The sequence below is a fragment of the Eleutherodactylus coqui genome, chromosome 8, assembly GCF_035609145.1.
Source record: "Eleutherodactylus coqui strain aEleCoq1 chromosome 8, aEleCoq1.hap1, whole genome shotgun sequence".
NCBI lineage: Eukaryota > Metazoa > Chordata > Amphibia > Anura > Eleutherodactylidae > Eleutherodactylus > Eleutherodactylus coqui.
In genome coordinates this window covers 92,640,399-92,660,065 of record NC_089844.1, presented here as the reverse complement: position 1 = coordinate 92,660,065, position 19,667 = coordinate 92,640,399, and the positions used below count along the sequence as shown (strand labels likewise).

Genomic DNA, 19,667 nt, shown 5'->3' with positions numbered 1-19,667 from the left:
GCGGTTTGGCTGCAATGGCTTATTCGCAGCGTGTGGACGAGATTTTTGCAAATCTCATCCACTTTGCGGCTTTGTCCCGGGATAAAAACTGCTGGCGGAATTTCCGTGCAGAAAGTCTGCACGGCAATTCCGCCCCGTGTGAACCCAGCCTTTAAAATGCACTATTTTTGTAATTTTAAAAAATCTGACAAAAAAATAATCATTTCACATTAATTTCCACCTCCAATGTGACTTTTATCTGTACAATTCCCTGAAAAACAAACTAAAATCATTTATGGTTAAAAAATAGAAATAACAGAACTAAAATAATGCGGTTGTATATAGGTCTGCCAATTTCATAGTTGCATTTTTCAGCAAAAGCCATCGTCCGTAAAGAGCTTACAGCACATCAAAGGGATCTGACTGTTGGAAGGTGTCAGTCAGAAAACGGGGACCAAAACATTTCCAAGACATTACATATACCATGGAACACAGTGGAGTCGTCAGCAAGAAGTAGATTAAGTTTTACACAGCAGTGATATTCCCAAGAACTGGACATCCCTCAAAAATTGATGAAAAGACCAGAAGAAAATTGGTTCAAGAGGCTGATATTGGGTTGTGCGTCTGGGACCTGTGGTTCTACAGATTTCCATGAGCACAGCTTTACAGGGGAGGGTTATTTGAGCTGGCTGGGTGTGGTGTTTCTCCAGCCAATTCCCTCTTGTCTGCTGCAGATAAATACCAGCATCTCTTGTGAGGGATTGCTGGTCATTTTATGTATCTATATGCATTCTGTGTTAACCCCACTTAGAGCTGGTGTTCTGCATGCGTGTTTGTAGTGTCTCTCGCTCCTTCCCTGAGGATGGTCTGGACACCTGTTGTCCCGCCCGTCCTTGCATCCTGGGGTTGGTGCATCGAGTAGTGTCTGGTACTGTGACCACACAGGTGCATACAACCGCAGGTTTCTCCTTATCCCTCGACAGTTTCGGCCTCCAGGCGTCTGATGTCTTAGGAGATTGTCAGATGGGTGATGCCTGACACTGTTCCCTGCTATGTCAGCATGATGGCTGACTCTCTTTCCCCTTGGTGTGAGAACACTTGGACTAGCTATGGTTTGCTATCTGGATGCATGTGAGTTCTGTGTGGGGTTTCTATTCTATGAGGTATGCAAAACCTTGCGTGTTGGTGTGAACAGCGACTTGTTCAGTATGTCTGTGCAGGTGGCCAAACATGAGGTGTGAACTGTCTGTATTCAGTGTGTGTGAACAGTGTCATATCCTTTGTTTTGTGTATATCTCCAGGTTCCTAAACAGGGATAGCCAGGTCCCAGATGAGGACAGTGTGGCTGTCCTTATCGAGACGATCACTCCGCTTTTAGGCAGGAGTTCCCCACTCTCCCTGATTAGTAAGGGACAGGTGTCCTTGCATCTTAGCCCGGAGAGGTGCAATTGATCCTTGCAACACTATGAGAGGTTTTTTGCAGTTTTAAATAGGACAACATCTTGCGTCTGTGCTCAGGCGTGGCACTTTAGTGTGATACATTGGAAATAACATAATGACCAGCCTTATCATTTGCTGCAGACTCCTGTGTGGTAGGTACCTGTGTTTTATTCCCTCTGCTGACTGACTGGCATCCACACTAGGCCCATACGAATAAGTCCTGTGCACGCTATGTCAGCAGGAGGGATTTCCCCCTTTTTTCATCTCTGGGCTGTACACTCTTTTTGCCGACTTCTGTGACTGAGGCCGGTGGTGTAAGGCACAGAGGTTCTGTTCAGAGGTTCACAATTTGTTACTCCTTCTTATTTGCCATCTTTGCCTTGGTGTCAGGGCCTTTTTAGATAAATCCTGTACACGTGCACGGTTTGGAAGAGTTGCATAATTTTTTTTATGCCTTTAGGGTCCAGAGGCCCCCTTTTTAAAGGAGAGGTACTATTAGGTTGTGTGTCTGGGACCTGTGGTTTTACAGGTTTCCATGAGCACAGCTTCACAGGTGATGGTTAATTGAGCTGGCTGGGTGTGGTGTTTCTCCAGCCAATCCCTTCTTGTCTAATGCAGAGAAATACCAGCATCTCTTGTGAGAGATTGCTGTTCATTTTATGTATCTCTATGCATTCTGTGTTAATCCCACTCAGAGCTGATGTTGTGTATACTTGTCTGTATTTTCTTTCTCTCCTTCCCTGAGGATGGTCTGGACACCTGCTGTCCCTCCCCTCCTTGCGTTCTGGGGTGCGTGCATTGAGCAGCATGTGATACAATGACCACACAGGTGCATACACCTGCAGGTTTCTCCCTTCTTTTTTTACAGGTGGGGCTTCCAGGCGTCTGATCTCTTATGTGTGTGTCAGGTGGGTGATGTCTGCCACTGTTTCCTGTATCTCAGACTGGTGGCTGACTCTCTTTCCCCTTGGAGTGAGGACACATGGACTAGCTATGGCTTTCTAGCTGTATGCATGTGAGTTCTGTGTAGGGTTCCATTTCTATGTGGTTTGCATAACCATTTGTGTTGGTGTGAACAGTGCCTTGTTCCCTATGTCTGTGCAAGTGGGCAGACATGAGGTGTGAACTGTCGTGTTCTGTGTTCAGTGTGTGTGAACAGTGTCCTATCCTGTGTTTGATGCCTCTCTCCAGGTTCCTAATCAGGGATAGCCAGGTCCCAGATTAAGACAGAGGGGCTGTCCTTAATGGGACAATCACCCTGCTTTTAGATAAGGGTTCCCTACTTTCTCTGATTAGTAAGGCCTTCCATCATTGCCTGGAGAGGTGTTTGCAGTTTTATTAGGACACCATCTTGTGTCCGCACTGAGGTGTGGTGCTTTAATGTGCTGGACATAACAGCTGCCAAGACGCCAACAGCAACATTAAAGGAGCTGTAGGAGTTTCTGGCAAGTGCTGGTTGTGTAGTGCATGTGACAACCATCTCCAGTATTCTTCATATGTCTGGACTGTGGGGTAGGAGGGCAAGACGGAAGCCTTTTCTAACAAAGAAAAACATCAAAGCCAGGCTATTTTTTGCCAAAACCAACATCAAGTCTGCCGAAAATATGTGGAAGAACATGTTATGGTCTGATGAGAAAAAAATGGTGGGACTTTTTGCCACAGTTCCAAAAGGAATGTTTGGTGTAAAGCCAAGACTGCGCATCACTAGAAGAACACCATACCCGCAGTAAAGATGGCGGAGGCAGCCAATTTGCTTTGGGCTGATTTTCTGCTGCTGAAACTTGGGCTTTAGGGCTGATGCCCACGGCCGGATTTCCCCCGCCTAAGACGCGGCGGAAATCCACGGCGTTTCACCACAGCTATTAGCTGTAACACAGTGGAAGTATAGTGTGACACAGCCGGCGCGTCATGCGCTGTACTGCGCATGCGCGCTGGCAGTGTCATACGGGAGCTACGCAGCAGATCCGGAGGTGAGTACGTGGTCTTTGGGGGGGCATTACGGGCTCCGCTGCAGTATTCCGCTTGCGGAGCCCGTCATGGCTGTGGGCATGAGGCCTTAGTCAGGGTGGAGGAAATTATGAACATTTCCAAATATCAGCCCATTTTTGCACAAAACCTTCAGGCTTCTGTTAAAAAGCTGAAAATGAGAAGGAATTTCAACTTTCAGCACACGACAACACAAAGCAGACCTCCAAATCAAGACCCACACAGCACCACACACGTATGTGAAGTATAAATTAAATATATTTGAGTGCACTTCTCTTACTTACATAGTGTATTTGGAAGACATGAACAAAGAATTTGCTAAATGGATCCCTATTTACTTCAAGTACAACTTTTTTCGGGTGGTACTGATTCTTATTAAGGAGACCTAGTGGTGTATGAAGTCTATTGACAATGCTTCATGGGGAAAATGGTATGCAAATTAGCTCTCCTTCAGAAGGAAGAGAACTGTCTCTTTAGCATTAACTACTCTGTAAGTCAATGTTTCCATCTTTAACAAACTTAGATTGGTGTCTGGCTTGGTTGACAACCCACGAAAAAAAACCCAATTAAAAAATAGTTTTTTTTGCATAATTTTCCCTATTTTTGCTTAAGAATTTAGAAAGCCATGTATTTGCTATCACTGCATTCGTAAATAATAAACTGAACACACGGTTTATCCCGTACTGCAAACGTTTTTAAAATAAAAAAATTGAGCCAAAATGCTTTTCTTGTTCATTTTACCTCCAAACAAAATGGAATAAAAGTGATAAAAAAGTCATATGTATCCCAATAAAAACTTAAAAAAACACTTCCGCATATACCTATTTTGACTTTAAAAAAATGTTATGGCTTTTGAAAAGTTGAGATTTGGCACATATGGGGGTTAAACATGCCTGCAAAAATCAATAGTCTGTGCATCTAATGCATGGGCAAGCTGGGTCTGCTATAGTAAGATGTTCTAGCTAATAGATGAGGGTCCTGAATTTAGCAACATCCTCTATTAACCCCTTTAGTGGCACGCCCGGAAAATCTCCCGGACTTGCTGCACTGACCATGGAGTTAAACCTGGGAAGATTTCCGTGGACAGCTCTAGTGCTGAAATGTGCAGAGCACTGAGCTGTCATCTGAAATCTTCCGGGTTTTTTTATTGCATTGTTGACTCATTTAAAAAACCTGTCCTGTGAGGCATGATATGGTAATAATAAACCTGTCACTGAAAAGGGTTAAACCAGGCCACCTTTTTAATTTAAAGTCAATAGCTATCTTCGATCAGTGAAAGATCCCTTTAAATGGCTTTTATAGGTAGAAAGAAGCAGTAGCCATAATATATAATACAATGTTCACAGGATTCCAGGACTGCGGACGTTGCTCCTAATCCATCACAACAGTGGAAATATTACATGAAACAATGTACTTGGTGTTGGATTTTAATTAAAGGCGTAAGCCCCTGCTGGTTAACATTTCATTCACACTATTGATTTTTGTGCCTGATCTTTGCTTTTCACATCAACAGCCTTGGCAAGATCTACGGCGAATCTAGAAATGTAACTGGATTTGTTGTGTTAACTTGCACACTAATTCACAGTGACACCCACTGTCAGTCACGCCGAGCGCAGCCTGCATTAAAAGGCCGTGTCATTCTTCTCCGAGAAAACCACTTTAGATGCCCAGTGGTCTGAAGCACATTTCATAAACTGAGGGAATGTGTAAAGACAAATGTGTCTAGTGATTGCCAGGAAAAATTAGCCCAAAACACTATTGTGCGCTCAATGAATAGAATGACAAAAACATTTTATTTTGCAAATAAGCATGAAGTCGCACACATGAATGCAAAATATGGACTCATGCAAGAGCAAGCACTGGATTATGTAACTAAGGAGGTTGATTTTACTAAGCAAATACTGAGACAGCTATAGCTAGAATAACCATGTACCGTATTGTAGGAAATACTTATATCATCAGACAAATGCACTGGAAAGGGGTTTTCCAGGGTTTTACATTTTGGGCTTTTCTTAGGAGAGACCATTATTGAGTGATTGGTAGGCACTTATCCATAAAGTGGTGTCTAGTACTACCACTCAGCCCTGTTCACTTGAATGGGCTGAGCTACAATACCAGAAACAGCCACATGGGTATTCAAGTTGCAGTAAAGGGACCTGGGGATGGAATCACAACAGATTGTAAATTGATGGCTTATTTTAATAATAAGCTATCCATGTGAAATTTTGGAAAACCACCATTTTTGCATCCAATCAGCCTGCCTCCTTGATGTCATGAGTGGGTGGTAGAAGTTGGGGAGCCCTTAAGACCCTAGGGACACAGAAACAGCTTGGTCAGAACTCCAGGAGATGGTAGTACCTATAGAAACAGCCCATCCGCCAACTTGTCTCCTCGTGTCCAGATTTCTTAACTAATCTAATCAGTAAGGTCTGGTATCCTACTTTTGATTCCTTGTATTTTGATAACTGTTTTGTATGCAGTTTTTCCAGTTTTATTTTTTACAAGAATTGCAACTTTTTGTAATAAAGTTTTACCCTTATTTTATTAAGCGTGGTCTTAGTTGCTCTATAAAAAACCTATAGACCGCAATAAGAATGTAATTTTAACTGCTGGAGTGCATTGAGTGGCCGTACCCTGGGACACTACCAAAGTTTAGATGACTGACATTGCTTTACAGGAAAACAGTGGCGGCAACGTGTATTTTTGGGGCACATAGGACTAGATTGGTGTGTAACCTATGCAACGAGTGCAGATTTGAGGGAGTGGAATTAGGTCAACCACGTGCCATCATGCCCATGTCACATGGTATGAAAGCCCAGTTCATGATAGCACTACTAAGATAACAAATGTACTTTCATCTTGAAATTGATTTTACATAGAAGGGACCCACAAAAATAGGAGTCCCCTCTGTTATCAAGAGAGAAGAGTTGTTCATGCAACATGGACAGCTTCATGTAATGCAGCTTTTGTCCTGGGCCAATCAATCTGCTGTATAGGGGCGCAGATTTGTACAGGACCGTAGATGATATAAGAGACATTATCCAAGTCTCAAAGACATCCATCACTCATAGACAGAATGACGGGATTCGATCTTGGAGTCACTGGATCTTGTATATCTTGATTTTTCCAAAGTGTTCAATACTGTACCACATAAAAGGTTGGTATATAATGTGAGAATGCTTGGTCTGGGTGAGAATGTGTAAGGGGGTAAGTAACTGGTCAGTGATAGAAAGCAGAGGGGGGTTATAAATTGTCCGTACTCTGAGTCACTGTTACTAGTGGAGTACCACAAGGGGCAGTATTGGAGAGGTTACTAGTGGGGTACCACAGGGGGCAGTACTGGGGGGGTCACCGATACTAGTGGGGTACCACAGGGGATGGTACTGGAGGGGTCACCATTACTAGTGGGGTACTAGAGGGGGCAGTACTGGAAGGGGTCACCGTTACTAGTGGGGTACCACAGGGGGGAGTATCGTGCTCTATTATTTTTAATACATTTATTAATAACATTGTGGAGGGATTGTGCAGAAAATATCAATATTTGTAGATGATACCAAACTGTATAAAGTAATTAACACAAGAGAAGACAGAATATGGTGACAAATGGATCTGGATAAATTGGGAGTTTGGCAAATAGTCGCAAATGAGGTTTAACACATATAAATGTACGGTTCTGCACATGGGCAGAGGAAATACATTTCACTATTAGGGTGGATTCACACGAGCGTGTTTGTATGCATACATAGGTACATACATAGCTGCGCACCCATGTACGCGCAAAAACATGTGTGTATGAAGGTCCGTGCAGTGCCTTCAATGGAGCCGTGGCTACTGCCAGCGGCTCCACTGAAGGCAACGGCCTGCCGACACTCCTGAAGGGATTTTCAGGGAAGAGTTTTAAATATAAACGCTTCCCTGAAAAACAACCCAAAATGGTGTAAAAATAAAAAAAAATCATACTCACCTTTCAGCCGCATCCTGTCTCCGCTGTCCCCAGATCTGCACTGAAGTTCTTTCAGCACCCGGGGAATTAAAATCCCCCCTGCTGAAAGAGCTGCTTCTGATTGGCTGAGGCGCTCAGCCAATCACAGGCAACTCTCCGCCATTCAATAAGTGATAAGCATCCCCACGGGGGACACAGCAGTGGCGGACAGGTAAGTATATATATATTTTTTTTTTTTTACACTAAAAAGGATGATTTTCAGGGAAGAGTTTATATTTAAAGCTCTGCGGCTCCATTGAAGGCAATGCGTGCAGGACCTATGGTGCACGCATGTCCTATCTTTACAGGCACACATCTGCAAAACACAGACATATGAACACACCATAGGGAATTCAGTGGTTGTAATAGACGCGTGTTTTTGTGCGCGCGTATGACCGCACATGAACACGCTCGTGTTAAGGCTCCCTTACACAGTAAATGGGAAACTACTAAGTAACACTGACATGGAAAAGGACTTGGGGATTTTAGTTAACTGTAAGCTTGACTGGAGCAACCAGTGTCAGGCAGCTGCTGCTAAGGCAAATAGGATCATGGGGAGCATCAAAAAAGATCTAGGGGCCCATGACGAGAACATTGTTCTTCCTCTTTACAAGTCACTGGTCAGATCACACATGGAATATTGTGGACAGTTTTGGGCACCGGTATTCAAGGACATATCAGAGTGGGTACAAAGGGAGCAACTAAAGTAATAAATAGAATAGCTGGACTACAATATCCAGAGAGGTTATCAAAATTGGGGTTATACACTTTAGAAGAAAAGACGGCTAAATAACTATGTATAGATATATGAGGGGACAATACAAAGATCTTTTCCATCATCTATTATACCCAGACCTGTGACTGTAACAAGGGGGCGCTCTCCATGACTAGAGGAAAGAAGGTTTCTACACTCACATAGAAGAGGGGCCTTTACTGTAAGAGCAGTGAGACTATGGAACTCTCTGCCTGAGAACGTGGTGATGGGGAACTCGCTAAAAGAGTACAAGAGGGGCCTGGATGCCTTTCTTGAGCGTTACAATATTACATGTTATATCACTGATTACTTCAGAAGGGTCGGTGATCCGGGGATTATTCTGGTTACCAGATCGGAGTCGAGAAGGAATTTTTTTGCCCTAAAATGAGGAAAATTGACTTCTACCTCATTGGGGTTTTTTACCTTCCTCTAGATGAACATTAGGGGGTAATAGGCTGAAGTAGATGGACATAGGTTTTTTTCAGCCTTAAACTCTATATTATTACAGCCTTACACTATCAGCAGTAGAGTCCGGGTTCACCTGCGGGACTGTTCGAGTTTATAATGTGGGTGTGATTAAACCTCAATATTTCAAGGTATAAGATCATTAGCCGCTATAACACCACCACCTTCTGAATGCCTCTGGTGTCATCAGCTCCAACCTGGTGGTTGGGTTCCCATTGAGGTCTGCGGTACATGGAGACTTTTAGTAGAGCTACAGATTGATTTTAATTATTGAGACAAGATTGCATTAGACTCAGTCAATGACTTTGGACAGCAGTTGTAGTTTGCTAGTTAAACTCCATCAGTAGTGCTGCCAAATGTCTCCATACAGCCATGACCTTAACTGTCCATATGCATTAGATGGAAGGTGGACATCATATGGATTATTAAATGTCGGATTAAAGGAATTGAACATTATATCCCCCGGTTTATGAAGACTTCATTATAATACTCCGCATCGCTGAAATGTTTTCTATAAAAGCTCAACAATATGTCTAACATGTAAAGCTCTTACCCAAACTGGACCGGGTGTTGGAGCGTTCAATTATTGCTCTTCTGCTGGGATTATTCAGTACTGATCTCTTGGCCAGAGAAATGTCAGCGGTGACCCTTGTGATGGATATCCTAGGAAAAGGCACAATGTGTTAAAATGACAGTTCTGTCTGCAGTAAACATACTGATATAGATTAGAAGACGAGTGCATCGATTTTCTTACTTTATTTCCTCTCTCTCATTGTGGCAGCATTTTATATTCAGTATATTTAGGCTCAGGATACACACAGGTTTATGGGCTGTGATTGTCTCACAAAGTCACAACTCGTAGAGTTCAACGGAGTGGCATTAAATCTGATTACTAATATTCTCCTGTTTTGTGTATACAGCTCCGATGTAGACCTGTGCATCTCCATGTAAACTATCTACATGTAACTACAAAAAAAAACTTAAACAGAACTATTTCCAGACACATATAGTTCTTATCAGCTATTGCAGCTCAGCTTCATCAACTTGAGTGAGGCTGAACTTAGGGACGGCTTCAGGTTTACATAGGTTTCTGGGAGTTAGAGTCACAGTGGGCTCTCTTAGTAATTTATAGGCCCTGCTCTGCTCCCTTAGTAATTTATAGGCCCCACTGTGCACCCTGCCCGCATTAGCCAGCACCACACAGCAATACTGTCTGTTATTGGTGCCTAACTAACTACCTTCAATACTATTGAACTATTGACTTCAGTCCACACTGTCCGTATCCTATTTTAACTAAAGAAGAGTTATTTGTGGTAAGGCCGCACTGAGTACCAGGTTTACATGGTTGCTATGCACAGTCATTTATAGGCCTCACTGTGCCCCCTTATTAATTAATAGGGCCTCACTGTGCCCCCTTAGCAATTAATAATGCATCACTGTGCCCCCTGAGTCACTTATAGGCCCCACTGCTATGATCTATGTAGATTGCAGCATTTTAAGGGTTCACAGAGGGAGCATGCTCCCTCTTTTACGTCATCGGCCCTCAGCAATGTAATTGCGAAGGGCTAATGGGTTGGGTAAAGAAGTACTGCAATGCATTATCATAGTGCTCAGACATTTTCTAGTTCAAGGCCCCTACAGGTACATAAAAAGTATAAAGAAAAATTATTAAAAAAAAAACTTTTTATGCATTTTCCCCTCTTTGTATAAAAAAAAGAAAATTTAAAAAAAACAAAACACATATTTGGTATCATTGTATGCATAGCGACTTGTACAATAAATTAAACACACTATTTATCCTGTACGACAAAAACTGTTAAAAAAATGGTGGCAAAATGTCTATTTTATTCACTTCACCTCCCAAAAAAACACAATAAAAATTATCAAAAAACCTATATGCACCCCAAAATGGTACCAATAAAAACTAGAGCTCATCACGCAAAAAAACAAGCCCTCAAAGAGCCCTGTCCATAGAAAAATAAAAAAGGTTATGGGACTTTGAATATTAGGTTGTGAAAATAAATAAATACATTTCCAAAAGAAGGGGTTTTGTTGTGCAAAAATGGAAAAAACTAAAAAAAATTATGATTTTGGAATTGTCATAATTACAGAAAAAATTATCATGTCATTTATGGTACTTGATTAACGCTATAAAGAAAAAACTAAACAAAAAAACTGTGGCAGAATTGATGCTTTTTTTCTCCCTGCCCTCCAAAACAAATTAGCAAATGTTTTACAATACATTATATGTACCCAGGAATAGTGCCAATAAAAACTAGTTTGCCATGCAAAAAACAAGCCCTCACATGGCTAACAGTTATGGTTTTTGAAAAATAGAGAAAAACAATCATCCAAAAAATCGTTGTGTCCTTATAGCCAAAATAAGCCATGCCCTTAAGGGGTTAAGCACTCGTGGGCGGTCACTACACTGTCCACTGTTGGTGGCAATTCTTTCTATGATGTTTTCGCAGTACACATGTGACACTGTCAATGGAGGAATGTTAAATGCCAGCCCAACTTCAGAAATGAAACGTCCCCTCTGTCCGGTACCCACTATCATGCCTTGTTCGAACTCTGATAATTCATGTCACCTTGCCATGAGCACGCTGGTCGTATTCAACCTCACTCACAAGATAACACCTCACAACTTATATAGGGGGTATATGATCCCAAGTATCACCCAAGGTAACGCCACTGCATAATCAGTTTAGATACTGCTATCCCATGACTTTTGGCATGTCAATGCAAATGCACAGAACCTATACACCCTATGTAATATACCAAGGTCAGATGCCTGATGTTTCTTTCCCTCACCTCCCATCAAACCTGTGCTTCAGGAAGTCAAAAAGGGCTTTCTGCATCATGTCCGTCACCTTCCCAGAAGAGAGCAGAATGAGGATTCAAGGTGGACAAGAGAGAAAAAATAGATAAAGGTGAGAAAGAAAAGACAGAGGAAAAGTCTGCACTTCTTCATCCTATCCAGCAGCTGGGAAGGAACAGCTTTGAGTAATTCATGGAAGGAGTTAACAGCCAGAGATAATTTTCAGTATTTAAATGATCTGTTCTTTGAAGAATCAATTATCGCCCACAAAAATAATCTTGCAGGTTTCACTCTCTTTGAAGGGACATAAGAAGCATTCTTCAGATCTAAGGAGCTTCGGAGCCGGGGGATGGGAGCGCCAGACTCCGCAGATAACCATTTATTGCACTTTCTGTGCTGATTTCAAAATTCTATCTATCTAATATATATCTCATATCTATCTAATATCTCTCTATCTAGTATCTATCTAATATCTGTCTATCTATCTCTAGTATCTATCTCTCTTATCTCTATCTATATATCTATCTATCTAATCTATCTCTCTATCTTACATCTATCTCATATATCTCATATCTGTATATCTATCTATCTAATGTATCTACCTCTCTTACATCTATCTATCTAATTTCTGTAGACAGATGTAATGTAATAACCATTTATTACACTTTCCATGCTGATTTCAAAATTGTATCTATCTATCTATCTATCTATCTATCTATCTGACATCTGTCTCCTCTTGTATATCTAATATCTATCTATTCCGTATCTATCTCATATCTGTATATCTATCTATCTGAAAGGTATTTTGCAAGCAATACTTGCTAAGAGGAGAGGGTCTGTCCCTTTTGTATCTGGTTCTGTGAGCTCCTCCTTTCTCAGCCATTGGGACCATTAACTCCAGTGTTGTACTCTGCTTATAGACATATTGTCAAAATATCCTGCAAATACCAAAAATTTCAATTCCAGACCCTCCCACAAAGTTGAATGTTGGGAAACACAGCAGTCGAATATTAACCAACCCTGTTGATTAGCAAGGGGAAGGGCAGTAAGGGCAACCACTGCCACAGGCAAACAAGAGGGGCAGAAAGAGGGCACAGAGGAAGAAATGAGAAGAAAAGGGAAGGGGATGTAGTTAGTGGAGTGCCATTCTACATTTAAGGTCTCTATGTAAGTATAACATATATAAATAGTGGAATAACTTTATAAATTCTGTACATTGCATTACTTATGTTGCATTGATCTTAGGTTAGAACCGACATTATAGCCCTGAGCTGTATTCACAATTCCGTTGGTTGTTACTGGAAACAATCAACATGTTTATTGTCAGACACACTCCTAAAAACTAGTTCAGCTATATAACAGTGACAGTTACTTTATCCTATACAAGATTACTGTACAGTGTGTGGGGTAAAGGCGGCACTTCCTAAAATACACAGCAAGCTCACAGTAGACAGCAAGGAATGCTGGGAGAACTTAGCTCTATAACTCTGTAACAATACAAAATAAGTAATGCAATGCATTGACAAAGTGACCCAACCTTTTATGTAGATTACCTCTATATGTCATCTATATGGGGTTCAGGAGCGGTTTTGTGCATCATATGTCTAAAGGTTTTTTTTAGTTTTTTTTTAGCAAAAACTATAACCTATCAGGTCATCAATAGTTAATTGTTGGAGAGCAGCCACTCTGGATCCCAGGTGATCAGCTGATTGCCCAGTCCACTCCCAGTGCAGCCAGCTATCATCATTGGGAATGGGAGCAGAAGTGCCAAAGCTGGTTTCACTCCCACTAAAATCAATGGGAGCTGAAGCCGCTCTTACACTTCTGGCACTTCCGCCTCTGACACTGGGGTGGAACGTGGAAGTGTAATAAGAGGATTTCACTCCATTGATTGCAATGGTAGTAAAGTAGACTATGGCACTTCCACCTCCGTCCCTCATGATGACCTCCATCCCTGCTGCTTTGAGATCAGGCCAGGCAATTAGCTGATCGCCAGGGATCCAAAGTCGTGAGTCTCCAGCAATTAACTATTGGTGATCTATCCTAGAAAACCCCTTTAACTGGGTAACAGAACTGCTCAATTGGTACAGTTGTGCATATATTGGATTACACCCAAGAAGAAGCTTTGTCTTCCTGGAGAATGTTCACAAACTACCGCTACCCAAATCCATGTCAGTGATGTAAGGGGTACGGTCACATACCTCATAGCCTTTAAGCGATGGTCCCACTAATACTACAGGCCTCATGGATGGCACAACATCGTAAGGGGCAACATGTTCAGTCTGAAAACACAATAATATGTCATTAATGACTGTGCAGCTGGCACTCTGAGGACGAGCTGCGAGATGCAGTCAAAACAACTCACCACTTTCTGCTTCGGCTTGGCTAGAAAACAAAGAGAATACAGTTAATTCCATGTACAGAGAGCTTAGAAATATAGTGCATGTGTTATTGTATCAGAAAGAAAATTTATCATGGGGTTGGTGCCAAAATAAATACCAAAATAGTGCACTAAAGAATGTATAACAAGTCTGCAACATTGTATAGTAAGTACATAGCTGCAACATCGTATAGAAGATAGGTGCAACATTGTATAGTACATAGCTGCAACATTATCAATAACGTTTTATTATATGATGCCTGCCTGCACATAGTGAGTGCCTCCATAATAGTGTGATCATGATTATTGCCAATCAAAGTACTCCCAATTAATAGTGCTAGCTGAAGTGCCCACAGAAGCTGGCAGCTAGATAGCCCTCATGAATGGTGCCAGCCATAGTACACACATATAAAGGGTATAGTCAAAAAGACGGATCCAGCACTAGACCTCACTACTGGTGTCCTAAATGGAAATAACAGTAGCATACTTGAATAGAAAGGCATGGAAGCGCTACACGATTGTATAGTGCACGGACCCGTGGGGCCCCGGAACATGGATTTCAATTTTGTGTTGTGGCCCCTGTAAAAGAGAGTAAAACCCAATTGCAAAGTTCAGGAGTAGCATGTGGAAAGGAGAAATCCCCTTTCCACGTCTGTGTAAGTTATGTGCGACCGCTGCTATGACTGAAGTAACGAAAGCATACTCAAAGTGACCTCCTTCCGCTGCGGTACATGGATGGAGCCATTTTTGGACCTACGTCCATTCCAAGGACTCTCAATGCTGATCGGTACCTGAATCTCCTGCAGACGATCGTGGATGACTCCCTGGATGATTTGCCCCTATTGTAGTGGAAGGAGACCACTGTGAGTACGCTTTCTTTCCTTCAGTCATAGCAGCCGTCCCACTGGACGTAGAGAGACACAGAAAGTGGATTTCTGCCCCTCACATGCCACTCTTCAACTGTGCAGTTAGATTTTAATTTCTATCTCTTACAGGCGCTACAGCCCAAAATTGAAATGCATGTTCCGGGGCCCCTAGGGTCCTGTGCTCCATACCGCCGTGTAGGGCATCCAAGCCTATTTCAATATAGGACACCAATAGTGAGATATAGCACTGGATTTGTCTTTTTGGCTTCACCCTGTATAATGACGCCAGATTGCACACTTGAATACTCTCAACTAGAGAGCCACCATGGATTAATTTAACGATAATCGGTGGCACCCAGATTTCCCACATGAATAGTGACTGCTATGAAATATGTGAACCCATATGAATATTTGGACAAATAGAGTGGCCAAATGGATAGTGCCAGCCAGAGTGCCCCCTTAATAATAGTAACAGTAAAAATGCCCCGTGTAAATACCGAGATAAGACGTGGGCTACTTTCCCAAGGCCCATCCTGTAGTAACAATCAGTGTCTCCTACAAATGATGATACCCAGAGTGCCAATATGAATAGTGCTTACCAGAGCGCTCCATATGAATAATATCAGCCCACATGTGAATAGTAACAACTGCAGCACCCCCTTGCATATTGGCTGCCAAATCCATACTGCTATCCAGAGTGACCCCTAAAAATAGTGGCAGGCAAAATCTCCCCCTATGAACAGTGACAGCCAGTGTCTCCTAAGATTTGTGACAGTCACAGCACCCACACCAATATTGAATTCAAAAATGCCCACATAAGTAACAACAAAGTATGGCCATGAACAGTTCCATCCAGTGTCCACATGAATACTGCCAACCACATAGAGCTAAAGAGGAATACAGCCTATTAATCCTACATTACTGTACATCTACTACTAATTGTTGGGGGGCCCAGTCATAAAACATGCACCATAGTTAAGAAACAGACACGACTAAGAAAAACCGCAATCAAGTTTTTAACAACTTAGAAGTCAAGGACACCTAGGAAGAAATGCTTCTCATGATACAGGCAGTGCTTCTTTATTCTCATTCAAATGAATGCGGCTAAGCTGCAATACCTCACATAGCCATTGGGATAAAGTGGCGCTGTTTCTGAACAAAAAAAGCTGATTTTATTTTCTCATACAACCACTTTAAAAACTACATTATCCTACCAAAAGTAATTGGATGCCTGAGTAAGAATCAAAAGTTGTATTTATTTCCATATGTTAATACTTAGTGAGGCTCCTTTGGCCCTAATGACATCGGATACTCTCCAGACATACTTTGTACTAACATCTGATACACTTCAGCTGAAATACATTCATCCTGAAAATGTCTCTCGAGTTCTCTCAAAGATGAACGCTATTCATATTTCCTGACCCAAAGTTCCTGTTCATCCCAGAGATGTTCAGTAGGTTCAGATCGGGACTCTGTGCTGCCGGTCCAATCTTGAAATATCCATATCCTCAAACCAATATAAAACAGTGTTGGATGTGTGACAAGGCGTGTTGTCTTGTTGGAAGTATGGTTGAATATTCCCAGAGTATTGTAACAATATTGTCTAGAATATAAAGGTACACCTCTGTGTTTATGGTTATTGTCACTATAACCAACGGACGAAGACCATGCCACGTCCCAGACCATAACGGAACCTCCGCCATACTTAACTGCTGGCACAACACACAAGGCAAAAGGCGTTCCCCAGGATCCTCCACACCAAGGTGTATCCATGGATATGGAGTAAGTAGAAGGATTCATCAGTCTACAGAATATTGTTCCATTGTTCAACTGTCCAGTAATAACGCTCATTGCACCGACGTAGACAGACCAATGTATCTTTTTTGAAAGAACTCACCAGGCGTTTGCAGGTTGATTGGAGGGACATACCAGCTGAAGTGTATCAGACATTAGCAGAAAGTATACCAGGGAAAGTATCCAATGTCATTAGGGCCAAAGGAGCCCCACTAAGTATTAACATATGGAAATAAATACTACTTTTGATTCTTGCTCAGGTGTCCAATTACTTTTGGTAGGACAGCATACTTCTTAGTTCCCTTTTTTCTTGTCTAAATTTGGTCATGAAAAGACTGGCATCTTGTGTTGACCTGCAGAATGGGAAAGAATCCACGTAGTCCAGTATCTGACTGTCATACAAGAAGTCGGCACTCTTGACCTAATCATTTAGCAGTTGTTTTGATGCCAATGCTTCAGACTTTCTAATATTAGACTGCAGCTCCGCGGCCCCATTACAAGTGTTGACAGGCTGCAGATAACGGGTTTTCTCACATTGCAAGCCTCAGATTTGGAGGAGACATCACCTTGCAGCTCTGATTATACATGCAAATAATCCTAATTGTTATTTATTTCACAAGAACCCAAGCTGAGACTAATTCATTCTGGCAAACATGCAGTAATAGACACAAGAAACACATTTCCATAGGAATCAAAACAGATTCAGTGGGTTCCGGCTGCAGCACATTTGCTTTCCATGTTATTTTGCCACTCTCACATCTTGGGCCACTAGAGGGCGTAACGTTGAGTTCCCACCCTTCTGCTATGCAGCTCATACACATGTCTCACTTTTAAGTGCGTTTAATGGTAATGTTTATAATTGCAGATAAAGGACGTATCATTAATAAGGTTCAAAGGGTTGTTTTTGAATCAACCCATAAGAAATAGACCCTTGTGGCAAGTCATTGCTCTAAAATCAGCTTTAACCCCTTAATGACGCGGCCCCATTTTTTCCCCATTTTTGTTTTTTCCTCCTCCCTTTAAAAAATCGTAACTCCTTTATTTATCCACCGACGTGGTGCTATATAAAGTACCATATAATGTACTCAAAAACTTTTTTTTTAAATTCTAAGTGGAGTAAAATGAAAAAAAAATGGCATTCCTCCATATTTCAGTTCGTCTTGTTTCTTCAGTGCACAAACTGCAACAAAAAAGACATGATAACTTTATTCTATGGGTCAGTGCGATTACTGCAATACCAAACTTATATAGTTTTTTTTTAACTGTACTACTCTTTTTTTTTCAAAGACATTTAATTTTTTAAAGTTATTTTCTGCTGCCATCTTCTGTGCGCAATAACTTTTTATTTTTCCGTCGACGTAGTTGTGCGAGGGCTCATTTTTTGCAGGATGTCCTGTAGTTTACATTCAGAATACATTTGACTTTTTGATTGCTTTTTATTGTGTTTTTTCTGGGAGACAGGGTGACTGAAAAAGTGCATTTCTGGCGTTCTTTAGTTTTTTTTCGGACAACGCTCACTGTGAGGAGTAAATAATGCACTACTTTGATAGATTGGACTTTTACAGACGCTATGATACCAAATATGTATTTTTCTTTTAGGATTCAGATTTTTTAATTATAGATATGGCAAAAGGGGGGTGATTTAAACTTTTGTCCATTTTTTTTAAAATTAATAAAACGTTATTGATCTCACTTTCACTTTCCTTTTAAAGCCCCCTGGGGGACTACAACATGTGATGCTTTGATCGCTCCTGCAGTGTGATGTAATGCTACAGCATTATGTCATACTGCTATTTGACAGGCAGTCTATCAAGCCACCCCCCTTAGCACCCTAGGACCTATATGTATGTCCTGGGTATGCAGGGTTTGTATGCAGTAGGATTGGGAGCCGAGCTGGTGGCTGATATAAGTTGTCTCACATCCGGCCGCAACAGCTGCGATCGGCATTAGGCCGCTTCCACACGGACGACAAAATCGTATGATTTTCTCGTAATGTGACAGTGCTAGAAATCGCATGTATGTGAAGCCCATGCTTTCCAATGGGTTCTTTCACATGAGCGATGTTTTGTAGCCTGCGGCATTGCAAGTATACAAAATCGGGTCATGCTCTGTACAGAGATTTGAGATTTTTTTGTAGCCCGTTTCCCTATGGAGCCTTCCTATGTGTTGCATCACATCGCATGAAAAGCGGTTTTCTTGCGGTGTGATGCAACTTTTACATTAGGAAATCCTACTGTAAATGTCCTAAAATAAGCCCTATCTGTGGTAAGAAAAAGAAAAAAAATACATCACCTAAGAGGCGCTGTCATTTCCACCGCGTCTTCTCCTGAATCTTCGTCCAACTGGCTTGTAGATTTGAGCCATCGCTTCCTAGTCAGGAGCTCGAAACCCCCACCTCCACAAAGCGCTGGCTGTGATTGGTTGTCGAGCGCCGCGGCTCCGCCTATCAGAGTCAGCGATTGATGAACCAAACACAGCCATTCAATGTGATTTGAAATGGCTGTGATTGGTTCATCAAGCAATATTTCAAGCCTCCCACACCTACCCCCCGAAAATCCTGTCAATAAGAGCGCTACAAAGTCGCGCGACTTTGTAGAGGTACGGGCGACTTTGTAGTGACACAAAATCATGATATCGTTGCAAGAAAATGCAGTGAAATCACACAGATCACAGATGCTATATCGCTCATTTTCTCGCAGTGATATCGCACAACCCGTATGGAAGCAGCCTAACGCTGATCATGGCTGTAAACTCTGTAAATGCCACTGTCAATTTTAACAGCAGCATTTAAATGTCCCCTTCAACATTTGGGGGTCCTGAACGGGCCCCCGCAATGAAATCTGAAGGTGTTGCTCAGTTGTCATGACAGCTGGGGGCCTTCTGAAGGCCCACAGGGCTTCCATTTTTTTCTGCCTATTAAGACATGCCTGTGACCTTTCTTAATAGATTTCCTGGAGAAATATATACTCCAATACTGCGGTATTGCAGTATATGGTATAAGCGATTAAAAGATTACACGTTCAAGTCCCTTATGAGAACAAAAACTAAAAATAAGTGAAAAAAACACTTTTTGTATTATTGTAAACAATAAAGGAGAGACCTTCATCAATCTTGAGAACAGGGGTCCCTTGTCAGCCTACAGTAAGCCAACAGTGAGGATGAGAATGAATGGAGCACTGTTCGACAAAGTGTGCTTTCGC

The 19,667-nt window shown here is 41.8% G+C and overlaps 1 protein-coding gene across 2 annotated transcripts in view; it reads right to left on the bottom strand.

The window, feature by feature from the left end:
• Positions 1 to 19,667, bottom strand: part of CACNB4 (calcium voltage-gated channel auxiliary subunit beta 4) — a 152,161-nt gene that overhangs the window by 16,539 nt on the left and 115,955 nt on the right. For both annotated transcript variants that reach the window (XM_066577428.1, XM_066577429.1), the window contains exons 7-10: positions 13,793 to 13,812; positions 13,629 to 13,709; positions 11,421 to 11,479; positions 9,160 to 9,269 (exon numbers count right to left, since the gene is read on the bottom strand). In XM_066577428.1, the coding sequence (XP_066433525.1) occupies positions 9,160 to 9,269; positions 11,421 to 11,479; positions 13,629 to 13,709; positions 13,793 to 13,812 (270 nt within the window). The remainder of the gene's footprint in view (positions 1 to 9,159; positions 9,270 to 11,420; positions 11,480 to 13,628; positions 13,710 to 13,792; positions 13,813 to 19,667) is intronic.